At 43.7% G+C, this 25,968-nt stretch overlaps 1 protein-coding gene and 1 long non-coding RNA gene across 2 annotated transcripts in view; one reads left to right on the forward strand and one right to left on the reverse strand.

Annotated features, from left to right (window-relative positions):
* Positions 1–25,968, reverse strand: part of inpp5jb (inositol polyphosphate-5-phosphatase Jb) — a 65,497-nt gene that overhangs the window by 20,331 nt on the left and 19,198 nt on the right. The window contains exons 4-6 of the mRNA XM_052032375.1: positions 5,147–5,255; positions 2,661–2,777; positions 26–201 (exon numbers count right to left, since the gene is read on the reverse strand). Coding sequence (XP_051888335.1) covers positions 26–201; positions 2,661–2,777; positions 5,147–5,255 — 402 coding nt within the window. The remainder of the gene's footprint in view (positions 1–25; positions 202–2,660; positions 2,778–5,146; positions 5,256–25,968) is intronic.
* On the forward strand, positions 15,847–19,964 carry LOC127579529 (uncharacterized). Its single transcript, XR_007957691.1, has 3 exons — positions 15,847–16,009; positions 16,533–16,587; positions 18,961–19,964. It is a non-coding gene; the product is annotated as an uncharacterized LOC127579529 (long non-coding RNA).

Raw genomic sequence — 25,968 nt, forward strand, 5'->3', positions numbered from 1 at the left:
GCATGAGGGTGGAGCTGATACTTACTCATGATCGAGGACTCCAGTGGCGACGGGCCCATTAAACTGCTGCAGCTGGAGGATGCTCTCAAAGTCGTCCATCCGCTGCTCGGAGTTCTCCATGTGGGCAGGCAAATGGCAGTTGAGGAAACAGATCATGTGACCACACAGAGACAGCCTGGCGCTGACCGCTCCCTTGTTCCCCTGTGGGATAATGTTGAAGAGCAGTCATTGCCACGGACATTTGGCCCCACACTTCTGTGGGTGGGAAGGAAGCAGGGACACCCAAGCCTCATCACTTCTGTTTACTGAGGGCAGGAGGCAGAAACTGGTGGGCAACTCTGAAATAAATGAAGCAGGGTGGTGACACCCTGGGTACACAGAGAGTGGTGGGTGCATGGAATACACTGCTGGCAGAGGTTGTGGGGGAAGATATAGTAGGGACATTTAAGAGACTCTTAGATAGACACATGAATGATAGAAAAATAGGGGGCTATGCGGGAGGGAAGGGTTAGATAGATCTTAGAGCAGGATCAAATGTCGGCACAACATTGTGGGCCGAAGGGCCTGTAATGTGCTGTAGTGTTCTATATTCAGGGTCTCGCCGCTTCAGAGGGCAGATAGTCAAGGCCACTGGACAGGCCAGATAGTAAAAGTAATAGAAATCTTACTTTCCTGTATCATTCAGGAGTAATTGATTCCTTTGCCTCTGAGATATTTGGGGCCCAATGCCAGATCCCAACAAGTGTGGGACACACTGGGCTTATCAGGTGGTGTTCTGGGGCTGACTACGACTGTCCCACAGGCACACAAACCGAGCCGGGGCAGGCAGCCTGAGGTGGCAAAATGATCCCTCCTCAATTCAGATTTTTAAAGGCAAGTAAATGGAGGTCCATTCCAGATCACGTCTCTACGTCAAAGTCAAAGTCAAGTTTATTGTCATATGCACAAGGGGGATGAAAAACTTACTTGCAGCAGCATCACTGGCACATAGCATTAGAGACACAACATTCACAAGAAAAACATAAATTAAACATAATTATACAAAATTATGCAAGAAAGAACACAATTAGAACAATAAACCAACAAAGTCCACTATAGTGCAAAGCGGTCAACATGGTCATAGTGTTGTTATACTGAGGTAGTGATTAGGGCTGTGCAGGTTGGTTCAAGAACTGAGTGGGTGAAGGGAAGTAGCTGTTCTTGAACCTGGTGGAGTTGGACTTCAGGCTTCTGTACCTCCTGCCCAATGGTATCTGTGAGAAGATGGCAAGGCCTGGATGGTGGGGATCTTTGATGATGGATGTGGTCCATGCACCCAAGACAAGACAGTGTCACAGATGATGAGTTATGGGATTATGAGAATATTGTCCCTCCAGCACAAAACTATCTTTAGAACAAAATTAATGTTTATAAACACCCTCACAGTCATTGAAGCATGCAGCAACACAGATATGTGCACCATCAAACACATACAGGCACAATAGCACAGGGTACTATCAAATACATATGGACACGTGGACAGAAAAACACATGAGCACCATTAAACACATACAGATACACATGGAGACAGATGAACATGAACACAGAACATACAGTCAAAATCATAGACATACAGAATGTGAGACATATTGTCTTCCAATCAATTCTCTCTCAGTAAGTGCAGTGTACACAGTGTTGTCAAGTGTGCGTCACAGAATAGATTAACTATCTGCAAACAGTAATTAGCGCCTAGGTTCACGTTCACATCGCTGGCATAACGAGCTGCTTCTAATGTCAAACGACAGCAGAACAATGTAGGCAGGATGTGAATGAGCAGGTATCATGAGCAGCTTCTGACCTAATACACCATAAAAAATGAGCGGTTATCACTGTGCAGGGTGATTACTGAAATCCTGAAGCAACACCAACCTCTTGATGCTTTCTAATCTCTGTCTGTGCTGACAGCAGAATGAACATGTCTCTGAGATCTACCATGGGACTGATGCAGCTAATTTTAGTCTATATTGTGGTAGGATGGGATGGGAGGGTAGGATGGATATTTTAGGAACTGGAGTCTTGCTGGTGATTGGAGTCTATGTTGAAGTCACAATCGGTGAGATGTAAACAAAGCACTTTAGCTTCTGGTAACCTACACTTGCTTTTAGTTGATAGCACATTCAGGATTAGGTTTAAATTCCGGTTTCTGCAGCATATCTCATTTGGTAACTGCACACTTCATGCACAGTACTAGATAGGTCAGGTACAATCATCAGTTTGATCTAACTATTTGAATAAGAGATGACCTCAGGACCCCAGGTTCTAGCGAGGATGAAATCAGCCAATGGTGCTGTTCTCAATTACAGTCCTGAGAATAAGTTTAGTTGTGCTGCCCTCAGGATAGGACAGCCTGCTCATCTTCATGCTCCAAATTCACACATGGAGTGCAGTCCCTTGGCCAAGATATTGACGTGATTTTGGAAGCAGTGGAACTGTTCCAGAATAGGTAGGATCTCCAAGGGTTAGAGGATAAATAAGGGGGCAGGAGCATGTCAACGGGTAACAGTACGCAGTGGCCACCACAACAACACCTGTGTGGCTGACTTCAGAAGACTATTTGCCATAGGAAAAAAAATCAGGTAATTTCTCCAAAGACATTTATCCATTGCAGTTTTGAAGCTTACCCAGTATCCACCAAGCCCTGTTCTGGTGCAGTCTGTCTGGATGTCCTGCAGGCTCGGCAGGAGGTAATATTTGGCAAGCACCAAGAGCAGCTGTCCTTGCATCCTCTCAGAGGTCACCTGGGCCAGGAGGAAATCAGAACCAGTTTTAGACCTTAGCAATATTAGTCAATGTTCTATTACAAAAACACTACCATCATTTCACTTAACGTGGAAACATCACTGGAAAAGAGGAGAACTGGCACGTATAAAGCATCTTCCATGCTCACAGGATGTCCTGCGGTGCTTCGGTATTCAGAGAGGTGTGGGCTAAACCTTAGAAGGTGCAGAGCCAAAGTAAGAGGAGGGGGTTTAGTCAAAGAAGTGGTTTTCAGTGGGGGGGGGGGCAGGGGGGGGGGAAGGGTGATGGTCTTAAAGGAAGAGGAGGAATTTGGAAGTACAGGATATTAGGGGAGGAATTCTGGAGTGTGAGGCTGAGAGCTAGTTTGGAAATTGGAAATGGTCATGTGAAGGGAGGGAATTATCTAGAGGCTGGAATAGGAGGAAAAAAGAGTTCTGAGGGCGGAGATTGGGAGTGGAATTTTGGATGAGTCGGAGTTTACAAACCAGACTTTCTCCATCAGTGAAGCTTTCTCATCCCATCATTAACCCCAGATATCTCTAAGTATCCTTCGTCCTCTCACTACCTCATCCACCTGCCCATGATAGCACCGTTCTAGACAAGGGGTCTGTTTCTACACTTAAAATAAATTGATGAGTTCGTTGCAAGTGGGCACTATGAAGACAGCAGACGTTATTGCCCATCACTAAGGCTACCAGAAGGCAGGAACAAGTCAACCGCTTGGTGTGGACCTAGATCATATGTAGGCCAGCCATGTCATATGATATATTTCTGTCCCTGCAGGACATAAGTGAACATTTGTATTTTTATGATAATCCAACAGTTTCAAGGCCACATAAACTGATACCAGCTTTTTATTTTCAGTTTATTTTTAAACAAGATTCATATACTCAAAGTGCCACAGTGATATCTGATAATTTAGTCTATAGCCCTGAATTACCATGTTTTTTCTTAGACAGACTATCGGTATCAAGGATGACCTGCTTCCAATCTAGTTTGATAGTTTCTGAGGTGACTGACGAGACCAACATGGAAACTACAGAAGGTGGGAGGGACAGTAGTAGTATGGTTTGGGAGAGCAGTACAGTCCCCTGACCATTTACACTAAGCTCCTGACACTTGAACTTGAGGTTCTCAAAATCATTCTGAATACTCCTCCTCCAAGTGAGGGTGTTGCATTTTTTTTTAAGGAGTAATCCTTGAACCTTTTCCTCTGCCCACCTGCTAACCCCTTATCATGACTGAGCTCGAAATAACATGTCTGTCTCAGGAATCTGGTGTCAGGGATGCAAACAACATGACCTGCCCAGCAGAGCTGACTGAGTCTAATTAGGGTCTCAGTGCTGGGGTGTTGGCTGGGGAGAGGACACTGATGCAGCTTCACTTATCCTGCCAGTGGATTTGAAGGGTTTTGCAAAGGCCACATTGGTGATCTCCTTCCAGTGCTTTGAGGTGCCCACTGTATGTAATCCATGCCTGTGACGCATACAGGAGAGCAACAACTACTGCTGCCTAGTCGACTAGGAGCTTCGTGCCAGGTTTGAGGTATTGACCTTATAATGCTCTTTTCCTCAAATGGTAAAAGACTAAGCTGGGTCACTGATGATGAACTTCATCACTGGTGCCTGCCTCTGTTGAGACGTAGCTCCCAAGATATGGGAACTGTTTTGTGTTGTCCAGGCTCTCTTAATGGACCTTTAGCATTGAAGAGCAGTGATGGTGCCCTTCAATGATAGAGATCCACTAACTGGAGGTAGTTGCGATGAAGTCAAGTGTCCTCCAATTAATAATTGGCAAAATCTATAATACCTCAGTTGGTTTTGTTGGGTAGATCATGTTGTTGCATCCTCTGTGCCACCATCTCCCACCTCATCATGGACTTGGCACTCCCCACACTAAGTCGAACTTCCTATCCACAGACTCAGGTCAAAACAAACTGCTCACAAGCTCAGAATTCCTATCTAGATTTAGCTGAAATTCCAAGTCTATATCGTCTCAATCTCTTACTTCTGTAGAGTCTTCAGATTACACTCCAGCTCCAGGTGACCCACTGCTGAAACCTTCATCCCTTATCCAACAATTCCAAACCTCAGCTCACCGCTGCTGCTCGGAATTATGGTTATTGAACCAGGGCAAGGTCCAACTCAGCTGTCGTGGCCACTATTGACCCTCACAGTTCCGGCTCACACAGAACTGTTGGCCTCTTGGATCAGATGGTGCCAGTGTTTGGGGAGCTTATCACAGAGACATTCAACAGAGGAGAAAGGGAAAGATAATCAAATAAGGTCTCCCAGTACGGGTGAGTATTATGACCAAGGGGGGTCATCAGCATTAGAGTAACAATTTTGAATGTATATTTCAAACTTACCAACACGTAACCAAAGGGACTAAGAGTGTCCATAAAGAGCTCACTCCATTGGTCAGTGAAGATGGCATCCTTCAGTCTTTTATTTATCATGGAATTCACTTCCTGCAAACTTCAAACACAAAAGAATTTGTTTGTTTTACAGAATTTGTTTCCTCACCTGGAAGTGACCTCTCTGCTCATCCAGCTCAACAATCTGGAATGTGTCAGATCTCTGCCTTCTCTAACCAGTGACTTTCTCTACGTGTAGGCTGTTGAACGGAAGGCCTCCTGTCAGGCTGGGAAAGGAAAACCAAATCACTTGGATTCCCCTCTGTTGTTCAACACCCAGCAGCTCCTGTTGGGAATTGCTAGCGTTGAATGAGATGGGGTTCAGCTGGGATTCTATTGCCCACCACCAGTTGCTGGCATTGACAAGGTACCAGAGCCCAGAAGGTCCACATGACTTTTTCATAAAGTTGCAATACTGGTCTGAGACTCCTGAACGTCAATCCTGTGCAGACCCAACACCAAACCAAAATAATGGAAGTACTATTCCAGTGAGAGGTTGTGAAGAAAGTTTAAAGAGCACCTTTGAAGTCCCAGGATGGTATAAGATTTCAGCAAAATGGCGGGGGAGCAGCAAGCAGATTGAATTAATTTAGGTTCCTGTGTGATATTCTGTGACATTTTTACAGTCTATCTTCAAAGGATTAAGAGGCAGACACATGCAGAGCAGACAGCTGGGGCGTGGAAGGAGGAGAACAAAAGCACAAAATTTTAATCATGCTGAGCTTCCGACATTCCTGGATTAAAAGCAGCAAAGAAACAAAAGGTTGTTGGTGACTTGGAAAGAAAACTTGGAAAAATATCTCGTGTAGGAAAGAGGGAAGTGCACTTAATCCCAGCTCTCTCAGAGCAGTCCAATTAACCTGCTGAACGCCACAGGCTGCTGTCTGTAAGGAGTTTGTACGTTCTCCCCGTGTCTGCGTGGGTTTCCTCCGGGTGCTCTGGTTTCCTCCCACATTCCAAAGACGTACGAGTTAGGAAGTTGTGGGCATGCAATGATGGCGCCGGAAGCGTGGCAACACTTGCGGGCTGCCCCCAGAACACTCTACGCAAAAGATGTATTTCACTGTGTGTTTTGATGTACATGTGACTAATAAAGAGATCTGATCTTATCTGATCTTATTGGGAGCACAGTCTTGGGCTAGAGGAGGAGTGACCCCTGCTTGTTGTGGGAGGTAACTAAATGGGTGGAACAGAGCAGAGTCTGACAATGTCAGTGGATCCTTGTGACACTGCAGAGTGGAGACTTCCTCACTCTTCATCGTCTCCCTAATCTCAATGGGTTTTCATCAAACATTATTAGTCTATGTCAACTTTCCTACAGATCCATCACAATAAATAGAGAGGTGCTGCTAAGGATGATGAGGAGCAGAGAGATGATAATGATGATCAGGTCACAGGAGAATCCCTGGGGAAAGGCACAGCCCGAGGTTTCACTGCTCCCACCCCTTCACTGCCACTCCCTACATCATTTGCCTTTCGTTCTTATGCAGTGACCCATTCACAATCTGAGGATATGCCAATGGTTTTACAAACAATAAAGTACTTCTTTAAGCACTATTAATATTGTAATATAGGAAACATGCAAACTAGTTTGGGCACAGCAAGCTCCCAAATCATTAAAGCGACGTGTGAACAAATGGTCTGTTCTTTTAAGATTTTCATTGAGGCATAATTATTGGTCAGGACAGAAGGAGACAGTTCCTGCTCATTTTGAAACTGTGCCTGAGATCTATTACACTCACCCGAGAGAGCAGATGGACTGGTTAGTCTAAGGTTGCACTGAGGACTGTAGTGAGTTAGTGACACTGGAAGATTCACAGAGCAGAACATCCCATTGTTCCAGCAACATAGAGTGGTTGATGTTTATCATATTTTGTAAACACATAAGTCAGAATCATAGAGTAATACAGCACAGAAACAGGCCCTTCAGCCCAACTTGTCCATGCTAAACAATGTGCCTTCTCAAGCTAGTCCCATTTGCCTGTGTTTGGCCTATAGCACTCGAAACCTTTCCCAGGAGACGAAGAATTTAGGAGACGAAGATTTGTTTTTAAACAGCACCGTGTTATGATCTGGAAAGGACTGGCTGAAAGGTTTTAGCAGCAGAATGGAAGCGAACTTTCAAAGGCCAGGTGAACACATGTTTAACCCAGGGTGGAGGGAGTGCTAGGCTGTAGGGGAAGAGCAAGAGAGTGGGATGAATTGAATAGGTCATTCACTGATGGGCTAAATAGCCGCATGTTTGTTAAAGTGATTACTGCACAATTTCCAGATACAACGGGCACTTTGCCAACAGGACCACAGTGCGACTGTGGAGGTGATACAGCCTGTGCAGCCACACTGCTGCTTGTACAAAAATAACCCTCTGCTTCCTTTCCATGTCTTAAACTCTCTACCAAATAAACAACTGTTGGAAATATGTTATATGGTGTATCGTATCACACAGCAAGGAAACACTCCCTCAGTCTCCACCTGCTCCCCTCTGTGCTGTGCCAAGACTGTGGTGGTCTTACTGACGGTGAGCGGTGAACGTGGGCCCGCTGTCACTTATCTGAAGCTGTTGGACCAACAAGGAGCATCAGGGAGGTGCTCTGTCTTTCAACTGAGAGTAAATACTCCATGCACAGCAGAAGGAACGATAAATACTGGATTATTATGTTCAGATTACAAATCGGCAAGCAACACCTCATTATTTCTGAGAGAGGAAGTCTTTGTTTTTTAGGATAAGCATTACTCAGCTAAAATGCCTCGAGATTCATATTAATATATTCAATCTGACAAGATTTGCACCAGGAGGAAGTTCCCTCAAATCCACACCAGAAAGGATGTTACTGGGATTAGAGGGCTTGAATTATAACTGGATAGGCTCGGGCTTTTTTTCCTCTGGAGTGTTGGATACTGAGTGGTGATGCTATAGAGGTATATAAAACCATGAGGGCCATAGATAGGGTGAATGGTCACAGTCTTTTCTCAGGGTAGGACAGTCTAAAATGAGAGGGTATATGTTTAACATGAGAAGGGATAGATTTAAAGAGGACCTCAAGGGCAACTTTTTCCACATAGATGGTGAGGGGTGTATGGAACGAGCTGCCAGAGGAAGTGGAAGGGGCGGAAAAATTACAACATTTAAAAGACATTCAATCAGGTCATGGACAGGAAAGGTTTAGAGGGATATGGACCAAATACAGGCAAACGGGACCAGCTCAGGTTGGCAACTTGGTTGGCATGGATGAGTTGGGCCGAAGGGTCTGTTTCCATGCTGTATAACTCGATGACTCTAAATCAAGCTCTCAATAAATTCAGCAGGATGGAGCTAGCTGGGGTGGGAATAACGGCAAGATCTGTCAGCAATATCTCTGGAATCAGAAAAATCTCAAATCGTCACAAATCACAGCTAATTTTATTCCTGGCACTTCTTCACAGATCAAGGAAAAGCAATGATGGAACAGTCAGTTCTGGAGTGGGGTGGTCAGTCATCTTCTGTGGAGAGGACAGACAAGGTGGGAACATTCTGTCAGATATATTCCCATCATTAAATATATTCAAGAAGGAGTTAGACATTGTTCTAGGGGCCAGAGGGATCAAGGTTAGGGGGAGAAAGCTGGAACGAGGTATGGAATTTGGATCAAAAACAGAAATGCTGGAAGAACTCAGCCTGTCGAGCAACATTCCCGGTCCTCAGAACTCAAATTTGGATGTTGATCTTATTGAATGGTAGAGCAGGCTCAAAGGGCCGAATGGCCTACTCTTGCTGCTATTTTTATGTTTCTGTGATTGAAGTATCTATCTCTGCAAAACTAAATGACCCATTCTGCAAAAGGCTGAGCTTTGGGCATTTTCAGCATTTTTCACACTTTTGTTTCAAATTTGAAGCATCTGCTTTTCATTTATTCCTTTAAAATACATATTCCCACTTTCTCTCTTGATTGCCTCTGATCTTGAAGGTTGTCAGTTCAAACTCCACTGCAGGAGATGAGCACAGTTAAGGCCATCATTCTAGGGCATTGGCAGAAGCACTCCCTTCAAACAAGATGTGAAATTTGTACAGGTCATAGAGTCATAGAGTAATACAGCATAGAAACAAGCCCTTCAGCCCAACTCACCCATGCCAACCAAGGTGCCCACCTAAGCTAGTACCAGTTGCCCACATTTGGCCCATATCTCTCTAAATCTTTCCTATCCATGTACTTATCCAAATGTCTTTTAAATATTCTTACTGTACCTGCCTCAACTACTTTCTCTGGTAGCTCAAAATACATGGATATTAAAATCTGCAGGCAATGCATTGAAGGAAAATCAGGACATTTCCTGGTGTCATGGCCAACATTCTTCCCTGAACCAATATCATAAAAATAAACTGACGGGGACTGCTGTTAGCTGGACTGTGCTGTGAGAACAATCAGTGTTCTATTTGTTGATCTATCACAGTGGCCACACTTCAAAGCAATTCTGTGCAGAGTTACTACTGTATTGTCAGCAAGGGGCAGGCTGCAGGAGATGATAGACATGCAGGCTATGATTTTCCACTATTAAAATTGCAAGCTAATTTCATATAATAGGTGTACTGAACCAAGGAAATGTCCTTTATATGTTGCGTGGGAGAAAGGTTGGTAACCAAGGGGCACAGATTGAATAGATAAAGGAATCAGAGGGCACGAGTTTTTTGTTCTGTAATGTGCAGTGAATTCTTCTGATCTAGAATTTACTGACTTAAAGCATAGTGGAAGCAGAATTAATCGGAACTTTCATGCAACAAAACAGATAATTCTGGAAACACTCAGCAGATTAGGCTGCATCTGTGGATAGAGAAAAGGAGATAGAGTTTCAGGTCAAGGACCTTTCATCAGAACCTGCCGCAGATTAAGCACAGATGCTGCCTGACCTGCTGAGTGTTTCCAGCAACTTTTGTTTTTAATTCGGATTTCCACCGTCTGCAGTTTTGTGACTGTCAATAACATTCACACACGTGGTTTTGGGGAGAGAACAGGGGAGTGGGACTAACGGAACAACTTGTACAAAGTGCCAGCGCAGGCAAAATAAGCTAAATTTTGTACTGTATGTTTTGATGATCATATCTGGATTGTGGTGAAGGGGAGTACATGGTGCTACAAGATGGTAAAATGGGTCTACCCTTAAATTCTGTGTTTGAAGCACTCCTCATCAAATTAAATTCAGCTGGAAATATACTTTATTGTTAGATGCTGAGCTAAAAGCGTTCCCAGACTTTCATATTCAATGCACGGCCTGTTGGGAGATTAAAGAGAAGCTGGTGGAGGTTCAGTGTATGATGAATTGAGAAATACTGAATATGCACACTTCCAAGTACACTGTTACCCCACATAGCACTGGTTCATTATAATGTTCTTGGTCCTCCAGTCTGAACATTCACAGGTAGGTACCTTCTGAACTTTAACCTCTGAGGAATCTGGCCAAGAACCTTGCCTGCCCTGCCACTGTGTGCTGCTGTGCCAGGAACCCGGGTGCTAGGGACACGGTATGAATCCCTGCCCTCTGCTGCCACTCCCACAGCACGAACCACCCACAACCTGGTGTGGGGCTATCTGCGAGGGTTAATGCAGTACAGCTGCTTGGCACTGAGATGGGGGCTCAGGGGTGCCGCACCGGCCCCATGTGTGGACTAACCACCTGTGTCCTCCGGTCTCTCTCATCAGCACCGGTTGGATGTGATTCAGTCTGCTGTCGACCACTGGGGACCTGTAGAGGCAAACAAAGAGAGGAGGAGACAGCAGCTTCCATTACACCGAACAGGTGGTGACGAGAGTGACTGGAGGGTCCGGGGCGGGGGGGGGGGGTTGTCTATGAGCACATGGAGCCGGTGCTGCTAGCCCCCAGTAATGGCCCCCACTCACCCTGACGTAAAGAGCGCAGCCCTGAGTCCAGCAGCTCAGCACGGAACAGCTGTGCCACTCCCCTCAGCCCCACAGGCAGTCCCTCCACACCAAAGGCAAGGGGCAACTCACTGCTGCCAGAATCCCCATGGAGGGTGGGGGTTTGGGCCTTGTTCCCAGCACAGCGATGCTATGGATATCGTACCTCTCTCTATATAACATTCTACAGTGACCCCTTTTAACAGTGATTCCATATGCGCTCTCATTTCTGGGAACATAGCCTCAGAGGGGTACCAGTGTGGGATATGATTTACAGGATCCTTAAGGGCCATTTCTCCTCACAATGCATTGATAATGCATCACCTGTCCTGGGCCCAGCACATAGACGCAATCATAAGGAAAGCACACCAGCGTCTTTACTTTCTTTTGAGGTTAAGGAGGTTCAGCTATTAACACTCTAATAAACTTCTACAGATGTACTGCAGAAAGTATCCTAACTGGTTGCATCATGGTCTGGTACGGCAATTTGAATGCGCAAGAACATAAGAAGCTGCAGTGAGTAGTGGACCCTGTCCAATACATCACAGGCACATCCCTCCCCACCATTGGTAGTGTCTACAGGAGGCGCTGCCTCAAGAAGGTAACATCTATCATCAAAGATCTGGGCCATGCCATCTTTTCACAGCTACCATCGGGCAAGAGGTATAGAAGCCTTAAGTCCCACACCACCAGGTTCAAGAACAGCTACTTCCCTTCAACCATCCGGTTCTTGAACCAACTGACAAAACCCTAATCACCACTACAGTTTAGCAACATTATGACCACTCTAATCACTTTGCACTAAAATGGACTTTGTTTTTTTTTGTTCTAGTGGTGTTCTTTTTCTTGTAAGTATTGTGTATAATTTATGTTCATGTTTTACTTGTGAATGCTGCTTCTATGATGCTATGTGCCTGTGATGCTGCTGCAAGTCAGTTTTTCATACTCATTGAATATAAGAGTAAGGAAGTCATGCTGCAGCTATATAAAACTTTAGTCAGACTGCACTTGGTCACCCCATTCTAGGAAGGATGTGGAGACAATGGAAAGGGTGTAGAAGAGGTTTACCAGGATGTTGCCTGGATCAGAGGGTATGAGCTATAAGAAAAGGTTGAACGAACTTGGGTTGTTCTCCCTAGAGTGTCGGAGGCTGAGGGGAGACCTGATAGAGGTTTTTTAAATTATGAGAGGCATAGGTAGGGTAAACAGTCAGAATCTTTTCTCCAGGATAGAAATGTCAAACACCAGTGGACATGTTTTAAGGTTAAGGGGGAGAAGTTTAAAGGTGACGTGAGGGGAAAGTTTTTTACGCAGTGAGTGGAAGGTGCTTGGAATAGGTTACCAGGGGTAGTAGTGGAATCAGGCAGTTTGCTGGAGTTTAAGAGGCTTTTAGATAGGCACATGAATATGAAGGGAATGGAAAGATATGGATGACACACAGGAGGAGGACATTCAGTATAAATTGGCATTAAGATCGGCACAACATCATGGGCCGAATGGCCTGTATAGTGCTGTACTGTTCTATGTTCTATGTTCCTTGCACCTGTGCACACTTGTACTTGTGCATATGACAATAAACTTGAATTTAGATTTTGGACAACCTGCAAAGAACAGTGATTCAGAGAGGAAAGATGTCAGGTTCCCTACTGACATCAATGTCTCTGGTCTGGAGAAAGGATCTGTCCATCAAACAGGTGAGTGTTGCTCTGGAGATAGAGTGGCAACAATTTTAGGCTCAGTTGGGAAGCCCCTCCCTGTGGGACAGACACTCACTACGAGGGATTACCACTCAGGTAAGGAAACCAAGGGCAAACATAGCTCTGAGATCATTCCCCACTAAGATTCAGGAAAGGAAAGCAGAAAATCAGAGGGAACGGAAGGCAGCGGTATCAGTCTGAAGTAGACTGCAAATAATCCAGCCAGGAATGTTTTCTAATCCGAGCACGTGGTCTCCCACTGCATTTTTCATAGCTGGAAGGTGTGTTACTTCACAACAGGATCACATGCCATGTAACCCACAATCTGTTCTTTTATTACCAATCTCCTGTGGCTTTGCAAACACATACAAGAACCATATCTCTGCTGCTCATCTGTTCCCCAATTCTTTTCATAATATAGTTTGCCTTCATCTAGTCTCTGTAAATCCACCACAAATCTTTCCACTATCCCTCATTCTCTCTGGAGGTATTTTCTTTCCCAGTGTCTCTGTATGGCTCTGACACATTCCTGATTTATTCATAATTTATTTTCTTTCAGTCCTAATTGCAGGAAACTGTCTTGATCAAAGATAAGCTAACTATATCAATTCAACAACAACAACAAATTGCATTTAAACAGCATCTTTAACATTACAAAATGCCACAAGATACCAGTTGCACTGGGGCTGGCAGCATAAAATAAATAATAAATAATTTGTTTACTTATTTTATTGCCACTTATTCATCCCCTGTTGGTACAAGCCACCTGAATCAATCTGCTTTTGATTCCTTCGTGTTTAGTAAATTGAATGTTGATTAGCAACTTGACAGATAAATACTTATTTTAGTCAATAACTAGCTTTGCTCTCTGAAATTGTGATGTCCTAAGGTATTATACTTTTGAGGGTTGTTGCCTTGATACCGAAATGTAATATAAAAGATATGTGCAATTTGCCAGTCTTTTAATTATATAGATAAGTATGCAACCCTTGTCTTTTCCTTATCTCGGGGCAGCTTTAGAGTTGTGTCACATTAGGTCATGAATGTTGTGACCTGTGAAATACAACAGGAGGAGGAGACACCAAGGCAGAGCGGAGCATTTAATGGATGATCTGATTGAGTGATCCTGCAACTCTTTATCTGAAGACACCGTGAGAGCACCTTCACCATCACGGTTCAAGAGCACGTTTAACCACGACTTTTTTTATGGGTAGTAAGAGTTGGGAAGTAAATACTGCTTCTGCTAGTAATACCCAAAATGAAAAACAAAACTCAAAACATTCAATAGAGGGAGCTACTGGATTACTGAAAGGATATTAAAATTCCCATTAAAATTCAATAATGTTTCCTCTGTGACGCAGCTGGGCAAATGCCTTCAGCACTTCAGGGCCAGTAACAGTCGATCTACATTTCTCGGCTGTGACACCTGTTCGAGGACAGTCTCGTTTTGATGCAACTGATGACACTGGCAGCAATGGGATGGTAAGGCTTGGTTGCTAATGCTGGATCTGCAGCAGCAGTGGGCCTGCACAGGGAAATGTGAGTGAAGTGACAAAAGAGCAGCAGGAAAGGCAAAGGCAGGTTAGTAAATGCAAAACCCCCTTTGGAGAACTGAACTGGGAAGCTCTAGATTTGAACCCTGACCTGCGCTTCATTAGCTGATTTCAGTCATTGCAGCTTAGGCATTCCCACATCCTGCTGTAAATTCCAGGCTAAGAGAGGGTTCTATCTTCTCTGTCCCTCGCACTGCTGATCAATCCCTGGAACACAATTCCCTAAAGTTTTTTTTTATTCCAAAATAAACTTTATTCATCATAAAAAACAAACTACATACACCAATAACACAGTGCAAACCTTTACATTCGTGTATGGATCAATCATTAGTGTTACCTTTTTATATAAAACAAAACAGCACCGATGCCACTCGTGTGGCTCCCTGGGGTGCTACCCCAATCCCATATTTACAATATTTAAGGGGCTTCCTCGCCTGACCCCGCCCCTCCCTCTCCAGTGGCAGAAGAACCCTAAACTGTAGTCCTTCCCCACCGAGCCCTTGTGTTGGCTGCACCCAGCTTCAGTGCGTCCCTCAGCACGTACTCCTGCAGCCTGGAATGTGCCAGTCAGCAGCATTCCCCTACGGACATCTCGCAGTGCTGGGAGACCAACAAGTTTCGGGCAGACCTTTGAGGAAATGTTTCAGACATCCGTAAGGGTCCAGATCACTCACCTGAGCTGATCCCCCTGGAAAACCCATTCACATCCTTGTGAGGATGATCACCTTGGTGGAGAAATGTGTTACTGCAGAGGAAGTGACTGAGGAACAGCAGCAGGATTCCTATTTGCCTTGTCCAGGTGAAGGAAATTCTACTCCTTATTAGAAAATGTACATAAACTTCCAAAACCCCATTAGATTGTGGGTTTCCAGGTCTCTGTCATTACATTAGTTTTGCTGAAAATAGCATGTTTAGTCATACGTGCATTACTGGGTGTTCCAGGACTTAGATCCAATGAAAATGAAATATCAGCAATATATTTCATGGCTTGGTGAGGAACTTGCAGGCATCAGCCTTCCCATAAAGGCTGCTGGCCTTCTTGTTCTAGGTAGTAGAGACTGAGGGTTCAGGAGGTGTGATTGAAGAAGTCTTGGTAAATTGCTGGTATGTATCTTGGAGATAGCTCACGCTGCAGTCATGGCGTGCTACTGGGCAATGTTTTATAGAGTGAATATTTAAGGTGGAGGATGGGATATTGATCAAGTGGATGTTTTGCCCTCAGCACTGTTAAACTTCCTGAGAGTTTTCAGAGCTGCATTTATCCAGGCAAGTTCTTATATTATGCATATACTTATAATGACACAGAAGGAGTTCAGTTAGTACACAAGATCCATGTTGGCTCTTGGTGAGAAATCCCATTAGCCCCATTCCCCCCTCCTTATTTCTCTGTAACCTTGCAACTTCTCCTCTCTCACACATACCCATCAACTCTGCTTGATTCTCTTTGCTATTATCCTACATCAAGGAGTAATTGACTGTACTTATTTACTGTACTGTAATTTATTGTGCTGGAACACCTTGGGAGGAAACTGGAGCACACAGAGGAAACCCACACATTAACAGAGAGAAAACCTGAAATCAGGATTGAACCTGGGTCCCTGGAGCTGTGAGGCTGTGACTCTGACTGCTGTATTCCACCAAACTCTTGACATGCACTGTCGACAGTGTAACTTCAAGGTGAGTCATAACTGCTGGAATCCATGCAAGCTTTCAGGGCCTCAGTATAGACATTTGCTAAAGATACTATTTAACTTTGGTGTGAATCTGTCAACTGTGTAATGATCTGATGAGAGTGATCATATGGGCAACGTAATGGGGGATCAGCTCGACATCTCTAAGCTGCTTTATAGTCATCTTAGTCACTCATCTGGTTAGAGCAGCAAGAAGTTAGTTCATACCAACCACAATGGTTAAAGGCCAAGGTTCAAACCTTGACCTGTGCTAATGTCAATCAGAGAAAGCTAAATGAGGGTCTCAGGGGTAGAAGCACCACCCAGCGTTTCTGCTGGGAAATGTGTGTACGTAAAAGCTAGCTGAAGATAGCATTAGACTTGGCTGTTCTACCCAATCACTCCCCCTCCCCCATCCCCTCTAAAATAGCCTTGCTGATAGTGTCTGGGCTCAGGGATTGGGAGAGGGGGGGGATTCCAATGGAAACTCTTGTCTGAAAAGAGGTTACATCTTTAAAAATGTGCTGCAGGATTCAGCATCTTCTGAAGAAGGAGAGCGAATGCGAGGCTAAGAGCAATCCAGCGGTAAGTATGTGGAACTTTTGAATCCTGAGTAAATTGTTTGGCTCTCTTCAGAACCTTTTCATTTTGCACAAACAGCTCAGGCAAGATGAATGGAGACAGATAGCAGGTAGAGTGAAGCATCAGTGCGAGCTACCACCAGTAGCTGCATAATTAGATCAGCAGGCAACAGACCCAAGCACATCCCAGCTTTGATATCTGATTGCCACTGAGACAACTGATGCAGGCGGGGAGCTTCAATGTGTGGTGGTGGGTAGAAAGGGTGGCTAACCACACTTAGAATAGAAAAATCAGCATTTATGTTATTTAGAAACAGGGCAGTGTATTTTGCACATAAGAGATAATTTGGTTAAGGGATAAATGTTGGCCAGCAAACCAGAGTTAATTTCTTAGCTCTTCTTAAAACTGCATCACAGGATTAATTACAGACACCCCAAAACAGGACCTTGGTTGTTTTATCCACAGGATAATTCCTTCATCAGGGCACCACTCCTGCAGTCAATAGCAGAGCATCGGATGTTTTGCTCAAGTCTCTGGAGTAGGCCTTGAACCCACAATCTTCAGACTCTATGGTGAATGTTCCACCAAATGAGCTGTGGCTGACACCTGCCTCAGTATCTCCGGGCTGTGGAGGACAGACCAACAAGGACTCCTTACCAAGTTAGCCTGGGTGGAAAGTGTGGTGTTAGCGTGATTTCAAGCTGCTTGCTTCAATAGCTGGTTAGCACTCATTGCAGATGAGAATGTCCTGTTGGACAAAGTACTAGAATGGGAGATGGACAGCATTAGTTGGGTGCTGCAGTCAAACTATCACCCAACATACAGTAAGAATGTTTAGAAAAGGATGAACATATGAAAACAAATGGAAACAATATACTGTTCATTTTTGACTTTGAAAAATCCTACTTTGACTATTGAAATTATAGCCAATTCACACTGGGTAAGAAACTGAAATGATAGTTTAACTGTAACAATATTAAAGGCTGGCTGAAATAATTGGCACAAAATTATTTCCATCTACGTTAGCATTCTCTGATAACACTTCGCTTGAGAATCCTTGACGCATATTTCTCAGAATCAACACATGGTCTTCTGAACAGCTCAAACAGTGAAAACAAATATTCAGGATACTCAGAGATTAAAAAAAATCTCAATGAAGGTACAGTTTGAATCGAACTATTATCTTCATTTTCATAATCACGTAGACTTTCATTTAATTTTCTAAATCCACAAAGAACTACTAGTTGTGATCAGTTACAGTGTGGATATTCCACAGTTTGTAGCGCACTTTCCCCCTAAGCCAGAAGGACAGGGACCTCTGCACATGCTTTCAACTTACGCACTGAACATAAAACAGTACCGCACAGGAACAGGCCCTTTGACCCACCATGTCTGCCCCGAACACGATGCCAAATTAAACTAAACCTCTTCTGCCTGTACATGATCCATATCCCTCCATTCCCTGCATATTCATGTGTCTGTCTAACAGCCTCTTAAACGCCACTATCGTATCTGCTTCCACATTTAAGAGGCTGTTAGATCAACCTGGCAGCCCATTCCAAGCACCTACCCCTGGCAGCCCATTCCAAGCACCTACCCCTGGCAGCCCATTCCAAGCACCTACCAATCTCTGTGTAAAAAAACTTGCCCCCCACAGCTCCTTTAAACTTCCCCCCTCTCGCCTTAAATGTATGTCCTCTTGTATTTGACATTTCTTCCCTGGGAAAAAGATTCTGACTGTCTACCCTATCTGTGCCTCTCATAATTTTATAAACTTCTGTCAGGTCTCCCCTCAGCCTCCAACACTCCAGAGATAAAAAAGGTTTGTCCGGCCTCTGCTTATAGCACATGTCCTCTATAGGCAACATCCTGATAAACTTCTCCTGCACCCTTTCCAAAGCCTCCACATCCTTCATGTAGTGGGGCAACCAGAAATGCACACAATATTCCAAGTGCAGCCTAACCAGTTTTATACAGTTGCAAAATGAGTTCCCAATTCTTATACTCAACACCCTGACTGATGAAGACAAGTGTGTCACACACGTTCTTTACCACCCTATCTACTTATGTTGCCACTTTCAGTGAGCTATGGACTTGGTCCCCAAGATCCCTCTGTACATCAATGCTGTTTAGGGTCCTGTCATTACATTCCCTTTACATTTGACCTGAGGATTGTAGATCTCTCGTAACTGATGAAGCCAATGTGGGAACTGCAGACTCTTCACAGATGGGGCAGGAGGTGAGAGATGAGAGGGGTGGGTAGTCTGTGAGTTGGTGTGCTCCTGTCGTCATTTACACTGGGCTTCAGTGCACTCCCAACACATGGAATTGAGGTTGCCAGTGTCATTCTAAAAGCTCCTTCTTTACTTTCAGCAGTCATGGACCAGGGATCCCAGGCATCAGTGGAAAGCTGGGACTTTTTCAAGAGGTCTTTGAGAACATCCTAGAATATTTGCCTCTGTTTGTCTGGTGAACCCTTCCAGTGACAGAGCTTGGAATAAAGTGTGTGAGAGTTTGGTGTTGGGCATGCAAATGATACATCCTGTCCAATGGATCCAACTGGATGTAATTAGGGTCTCATTGCTATGGATGTTAACCTGGGATGAGTTGCAGATGTCAGTTCAGTTATTCTTCCAGTGAATTTGGAGGACTTTGCGCAGTAGTAGTTTTTGGTATTAGTTTTCTGATGTCTTGAGGTGCCTGCTTTAATAGTCCAAGTCTCACAAGCATATAGGGGCATAGACGCTACATGGCAGAACAGTACTGAGAATTCTGCATTGTCCTGAGATGACAACATTCAATTGAAACGCTAAAGAAATGCCCATGTGACTGGTAGCCAGGTGTGCCATAACATCCTAAGAGCCTCTTCGGAGAGAGCAGAAAGGTCTCCTGGTTTATTAGCCAAAAGTTCCTCCTTCATCAACAAAAGTTTGATTAACCAATCATTGTTCTTCATGGAATTTTATGTGAAAAACAGCTGATACTGCTGCCTACATAATGGTCACTACAATTATATAAGTATATTATATTATATATACAATTGTTTTGAGATAGTTCTGAGAAACATCTGGAATTTGCCATTATTTTGGTCAAATTAAATACTAGGAACTTCTGTCTCATAGATTCTTGTAGATGGTGAAATCTACACTTTCCAGTATATTTGCAGCTTAAAAGCTAATTATCTGGAACTGATTTTCCAATGCCTTGAATGGAGGGGTGTAATTTGCACTTAAGATCAGCTAGTTCTCACAATAATATCCTGTTCCAAGTATCAAATTGAATCTGTGCTAGAAATGCATTAGCGGTATGAGTAGAAAATTACGAATCTAGTGATAGTTGGAATGGAGTCTCAAGAGAGATCTGAACTCACTGACATTCTATCCCAGTGCTGATGGAGGAGCTGTACTGGGACGTGATGGGAAAAATGTGAAGAAAGGAGACCAAGGTGCTTAGTACCAGCCTGCAGTAGCAAAAGGGTCAACACTCCAAGTCTGTGAAGACTGGCTCCAACAGTTACAGACAAGTACTGTATCAATGCCTAGTGGGATCTCAGTGGCGGTAGTTAGTTGATGCTTTCTACTGAGTAGCAGCCACTAAACAGTGACCAGGATTCCCACCACACCGTGCAGGGTGGAAATAATGAGGTAGGTTGTAGCAACTACTGCTATGCTTGCTAAGATCAGTTAACACAGCAACGGAATGGGATTTAATGCAGGTCATTTGGTCTCTATGTTCAATATGTGATAGCCAATGTTCAAGTATTCTAGATTTGACCACAAGTTTCTGTAATGTTTGAATAGTACATGACTCTGGGCTCTTTGCTGGAAACTCCGGTTCATCTAACCTCAGGTCTAAAAGACTGAACAGTTGTCACATGTGCACTCAGCATGAGTGGTCTGAAGGTTTCAGGTCAGCTCACTGGAAGGGTTCTTACTCTTATTTCTACTTATGCTTTGGCTGATGGTATTTTATTCCATTTATCAGAGGGAAACACAATTTGATGAGCTCTCTACGTTCCTTCCAGTGATGGCTGCACCAGGGGTTAATTATTTAACCTTGGTGTACGAACTTGTACATGGCTCATTTAATGAGGTTTCATATTGCAAAGTTTATGCAAACTGCCCTCATAAAAACACAAATGAGGTGTTACAGATACGTCAGATCCCACTCACACAGCAGTACTTTCCACAAAGGATTTTACATTTTTAACAAGGGAAATTAGACTAAAATGTATAGACATAAGGGATTTTTAGGGTCATTTTAGGAATTAGACATTTCAAGTGTTAGTTAATGTAAGCTTTTCTATAAATCTAAGGTTCTACAAAAATACATTGCTTTCGACTTCTGCCTTCTGACAGGTGCAGATCGCTAATGACCTTGGTTATGCAATAAGAAAATTGATTATCATTACCAGAACAGAAAGGGAGAGATGGGAAAGTCACAAACTCCAAACTCTCCATTGTCATGTTACTGTGTTTTCCTGTGGGTCTGTGTGAACTTGTATAAGTTGCTGAAGAAAGTTAAGTAGATTTATATCCAAGACTGATTAAACTTTGCTTATTTGTAGCTTATTGTTAATTATGTTACAGTAATGAATGTAGACTTATTTTTCATCTGTTTGATTAGGGTAGAGTACATGAAAGTCTGGTTAGATTTACAGTTAGAATCAAATAGAACTCAAGGTCTTGGGATGGCAAAAGAAAAGTACAACATTTTCATTTATACCTTCTTGAACCACTATGGTCGGTGTTGTATGGGAGAGAATATCAGGATTCTGACCCTGCAAAAAAGGAATGGCAATAAACTTCCAAGTAACGATACTAACTCTAAGGAAATCAAGGAATGTGGGTACTGAAGTTTTGGATCAGTCAAGAACATTGACTTTGCAGACTAGGCCTTTTGGCCTACCCTGCTTCTATTTTTTCACATTGGAAAAGGTTCTAATGAGAAGTGGGTTTCACTTGGACTTGGTCAGGAAAGCTAAAGCCATTTGTAGTATCACTGCAGTCACAAAATTAGCATATCTGATGCAGGCAGGAATCAAATAGAAGATCTATTAGTCCAGAAGGCTCAGCTACACTGACTTTACCAGCTGAACAAATTGCTAGAGAGGTGTACATGAAATTTTAGAGTAGATTTATAAGAGTGACCCTTAAATAAGTCACTGTCCAGGACTGGTATGTTATGTTAATTTAAGTTGATGTTATTTATGTTTGTAAGGTTTGTAATGTACTGTGCTGCTGCTGCAAAAAGCTAATTTTTATGGCATTTGTACCCTGGGTATGTATGCCCATGACAATAAACTTGAACTTGGACATAAAAAGAGGTAATACATTGGTATGGAGATTGAATAAGGCTTCCACCTTTGCTGTTAAAGTCAAAAGTTACAGGCAGTTAACTGAACTTGTAAGATGTGCAGATGCTTTCTCTGCCTTCAACTACTTTTCATCCAGATTGGCAGCTTTGGCACAGAGAGTGTCTTCAATCAGTTGTTAAACAAAACTCCAAGGGAAGGGAGATACAAGGTGCAACGAGCAACCAACATGACTTTTCAGCATCAAAATTTGTAAACATAAACTATTGCATAACTTTATTCACGTAAAAATTTGTAACTATCCTACCAATAAAATTTTGCTGATTTAAGTTTTGATTATAAATAGTTGGCTTTATTTTTGATTTGAAACATACTTTGACTTTCGAAAAAGAGAATTGGAAATCTGAAGGAAAACTTTAAGAGCAAGTTATGGTAATGTAGTCCAGGCAGACATTTGATTAATGGTTTGTCAGGATATCTAAAATGTAGAATTGGCAGCAACATGGCATGCACTTGATAGTTCGACTTTGAGTGAACGGAAGGAACACACAAAGAACAAAGTGCTTGTTGTAATAAAAATCCATTTTTATTGTGCTTACTCCTCTGTCTCAAAATGCTGAGACATAAATCAATGATTCATGTTCCTGATTAATTATTTACTCCATTGAACTTTTTGCTGAATTTCCATCATGAGCAACTTAATCCATGGAATCCAAACCATTACCTCACTCTCGTCCTGTCCTGGCCCATACCTTACACCATGCATTTGTTTCTTAAATTTGTGAAAGGATAGCATTTTTTTACCCTGTCCACAGCCAGACAGAAGGATGAGTGCAGGCAAAACATCACACTGTGCATCCTCCAAAACATCGCACCACACACCCCCCAAAACATCGCACCGCACCCCCCCAAAGCATCGCACTGTGTACCCCCCAAAACATCGCACTGCGCACCCCCCAAAACATCGCACTGCGCACCCCCCCAAAACATCACATTGCGCACCCCCCCAAAACATCGCACTGTGCACCCCCCAAAATATCGCACCATGCACCCCCCAAAAAAAGAGTCCAATTGCACAAATCCACATTTTTGAAAAAGAGGTTTCTTTGCCCATTGTTACTGTTAGAAAGAACTCTGACAAAGGGTCTTCAAAGGGCAGGCACGGTAGTGTAGCGGTTAGCGTAACGCTATTACAGCGCCAGCGACCCGGGTTCAATTTCCACTGCTGTCTGCAAGGAGTTTGTACATTCTCCCCGTGTCTGCGTGGGTTTCCTCCGGGTGCTCCAGTCTCCTCCCACATTCCAAAGATGTACAGGTTAGGAAGTTGTGGGCATGCTATATTGGCGCCGGAAGCGTGGCGACGCTTGAGGGTTGCCCCTAGAACACACTACGCAAAAGGATGCATTTTCACTGTGTGTTTTGATGTACATGTGACTAATAAAGAAATCTTATCTTAGCAAATTGAAATGTTAACTCTATTTCTACTTTCACTCCCTGAAGGTTCCTAGCATTTTCTTCTTTAATTCAATTTCCAGCATTTTTCCAGTTATCTTAACTGAATTTCACATTCCCATTTGGTCTTTAGGTGGGGAGGAAGTGCAGGACTCCCAAACACTTACACTCAAAAGGTTTGCCTAAGTGCCAAGGAATACTGCATTTAGACAGAGTGGCTGTGACAGTTTGGCCAACACACATGCACAAAGTACCTTGATTATATCACAACAAGCAAGCGTATATCTCTGATGCTGAGGTTACTACAAGATTAAGCAGTCGAAGGATCGGTGAGTTTATTGGGCTAGAGAGATCAGTGAGAATAAGGAAAACATCAGTTGTAAAAACAAAAGGCTAGAAACATTCAACAGATTAATCAGCATCTATGGAGAGAGAAACAGAGTTAACATTTCACCTTTCATCAGATCTGTGAAAAGTAAGAACACAGCATAGTTGAAGTTGCAGAGAGAGGGAGGGCTGTAGGACAACAAAGACAAGGTGCAGACCAGGAGGATCCAGGAGGCATGGATGATGCTGATAGAGGGTGGAGAAAGCTTGTCAATCAGCAGATCTCTCATGAAGAGGTGTAGAAAGAGGAGACGAATGATTGAGGGGGTGGGGGAATACAATATTAAGACTGTGAGATACAGAACACAGCAGTTGCTGAAAATCTGAAATAAAAGAGAATGTTGGAAATGTACAGCATCAGGTAACATCTGTGTTCAGACAAAAAACTGAATTAATGCTGCAGGTAATTTCTGAACGGGCTAGTATCCCAAATTGTTGAATCAATATTGAGTTCTGAGAGCTGATGGAAAATTAGGTGTAGTTCCTTGACATTACATTGGGTTTCCTTGGACCAGTGTACGAAGCCAAAGGCACAGAGGTCAGAGAGAGATATCAGACTGGCTGTGGAATGAAGAATGAAAGTGACGAGCAAATGGGAAGTCAGGGTCATCTTTGAAGACAGAGTGGAAGTGTTCTGCAAAGCAATCATCCAGTGTGCACTTTGCTTCTCCAAAACTGAAAAGACCACATTGCAAGCACTGAATGCTGCACACTAATTTGGGAGAAAGGTCAAGTGAACCGCTGCTTCACCTGAAAGGAGAGTCTGGATCCCTTCATGGTGGGAAGAGGTAAAAAGGGATGTGCTTCATCACCTGCTGTAAACGCTGTGAGAAAGAGTGTAGGTGTTGGCAGAGAGTGAACCACAGAGTTGCAGAGGGAATGGTCCTTTTGGGATGCTGAAAGGGGGTGGGGGGGGGTGAGGAGCAGATGTGTCTGGTGGTGGCATTTTGTTGAAGGTGCCAGAAATTCCTGAGGATGATCCATTGAATGCAGAGGTTGGTGTGTGGAAGGTGAGGATGAGGGGAACCCTATTCCTGCCCTGGTTGGGTGGAGAGGAGATAAGAGCAGAAGTGGAGTGAAGGGAAAAGAAGGCACTTTCCAAGATGTGGAAAACATTGCTGTCAGAACCGAAACAGTGGGCTGGAGAACTGGGAGAATGGAATAGAGAACTTGCAGGAAGCACAGTGGGAGGAAGAATAGTCAAGACAGCTGTGTGAGCCTGGGGAAGTTATAATGGATCTTGGCTGCTAACCCATCCCAAGATGGTGATAGAGAAGTCCAGAAAGAGAAGAATCAGATGTGCACCATCTGAAAGTCAGAGCAGGGTGGAATTTGGATAAACTTTCAAGTTCTGTACAAGAAGCAGCACCAATAAAGTAGTGGACAAAGAGGGGACCTTTCTAGGAATGAAATGAGGACTGTTCCATGCATCCCACTCACAGATGGGCATGGGTTGGACCCACACAAGTTCCCATCGCTACACCTTTGATTTCAAGAAGGTGAATGGAATTAAACAAGAAGTTATTCAACGTAAGAAAGCAATTAGCAATTAGGAGGGTGTAGGTGTCAGGAAATTGGTTGGGTTTCTGTTCAAGGAAGGTGTGAAGAGCCTTCAGGTTAGCCAGATGTGGCACTAAGGTGTGGAGGGATCGGACATCCATGAACCCGCTGGAACTAGAAAAGTGAGAACTGTCAAAGCAGTGGAGGGCATCAGAGGTGACATGGATGTAAGTGAGAAGAAACTGAACAAGAAGGGAAAGAAATGAGTCACGATAGGATGAAGTAAATGATGTGGTAGAAGGACAGACTGAAACAATAGGTCTACCATGACAGCCCTGCCTGTGGAACTTGGGGAGGAGGTAGAAGTGGGCTGTGCAGAGTTAGAAGCTTTGAGGCTGGAGGTTGTGGAGGGACGATCTCTAGTGGAAGTGATAGAGAGCCAATGAGGTCAAGGTCAGTTCACCGAACAACAGCACTGCCTTTGTCAGCTCATTGTTCCAACACCATGTTATCCCCCCTCTGTCCTCATTCTTCTTGCTCAATTTACACCCCCTCCAGACAGATCAGCTATGACTGACAAGCCTTCACCAATGTCTTCCAGACAGCATCAACGGCATCTGTTTCATTTGGATTCTCTTGGCCTTCACCCTACCACACAGCTCTCTTTGATCTTTCCATCTTTCCATCCCTTCTCTGCAACTTAAAACATGTTTGTTTTCTCACTTTCCCTG

The sequence above is a fragment of the Pristis pectinata genome, chromosome 17 (genome assembly GCF_009764475.1).
Source record: "Pristis pectinata isolate sPriPec2 chromosome 17, sPriPec2.1.pri, whole genome shotgun sequence".
Classification (NCBI taxonomy): Eukaryota; Metazoa; Chordata; class Chondrichthyes; order Rhinopristiformes; family Pristidae; genus Pristis; species Pristis pectinata.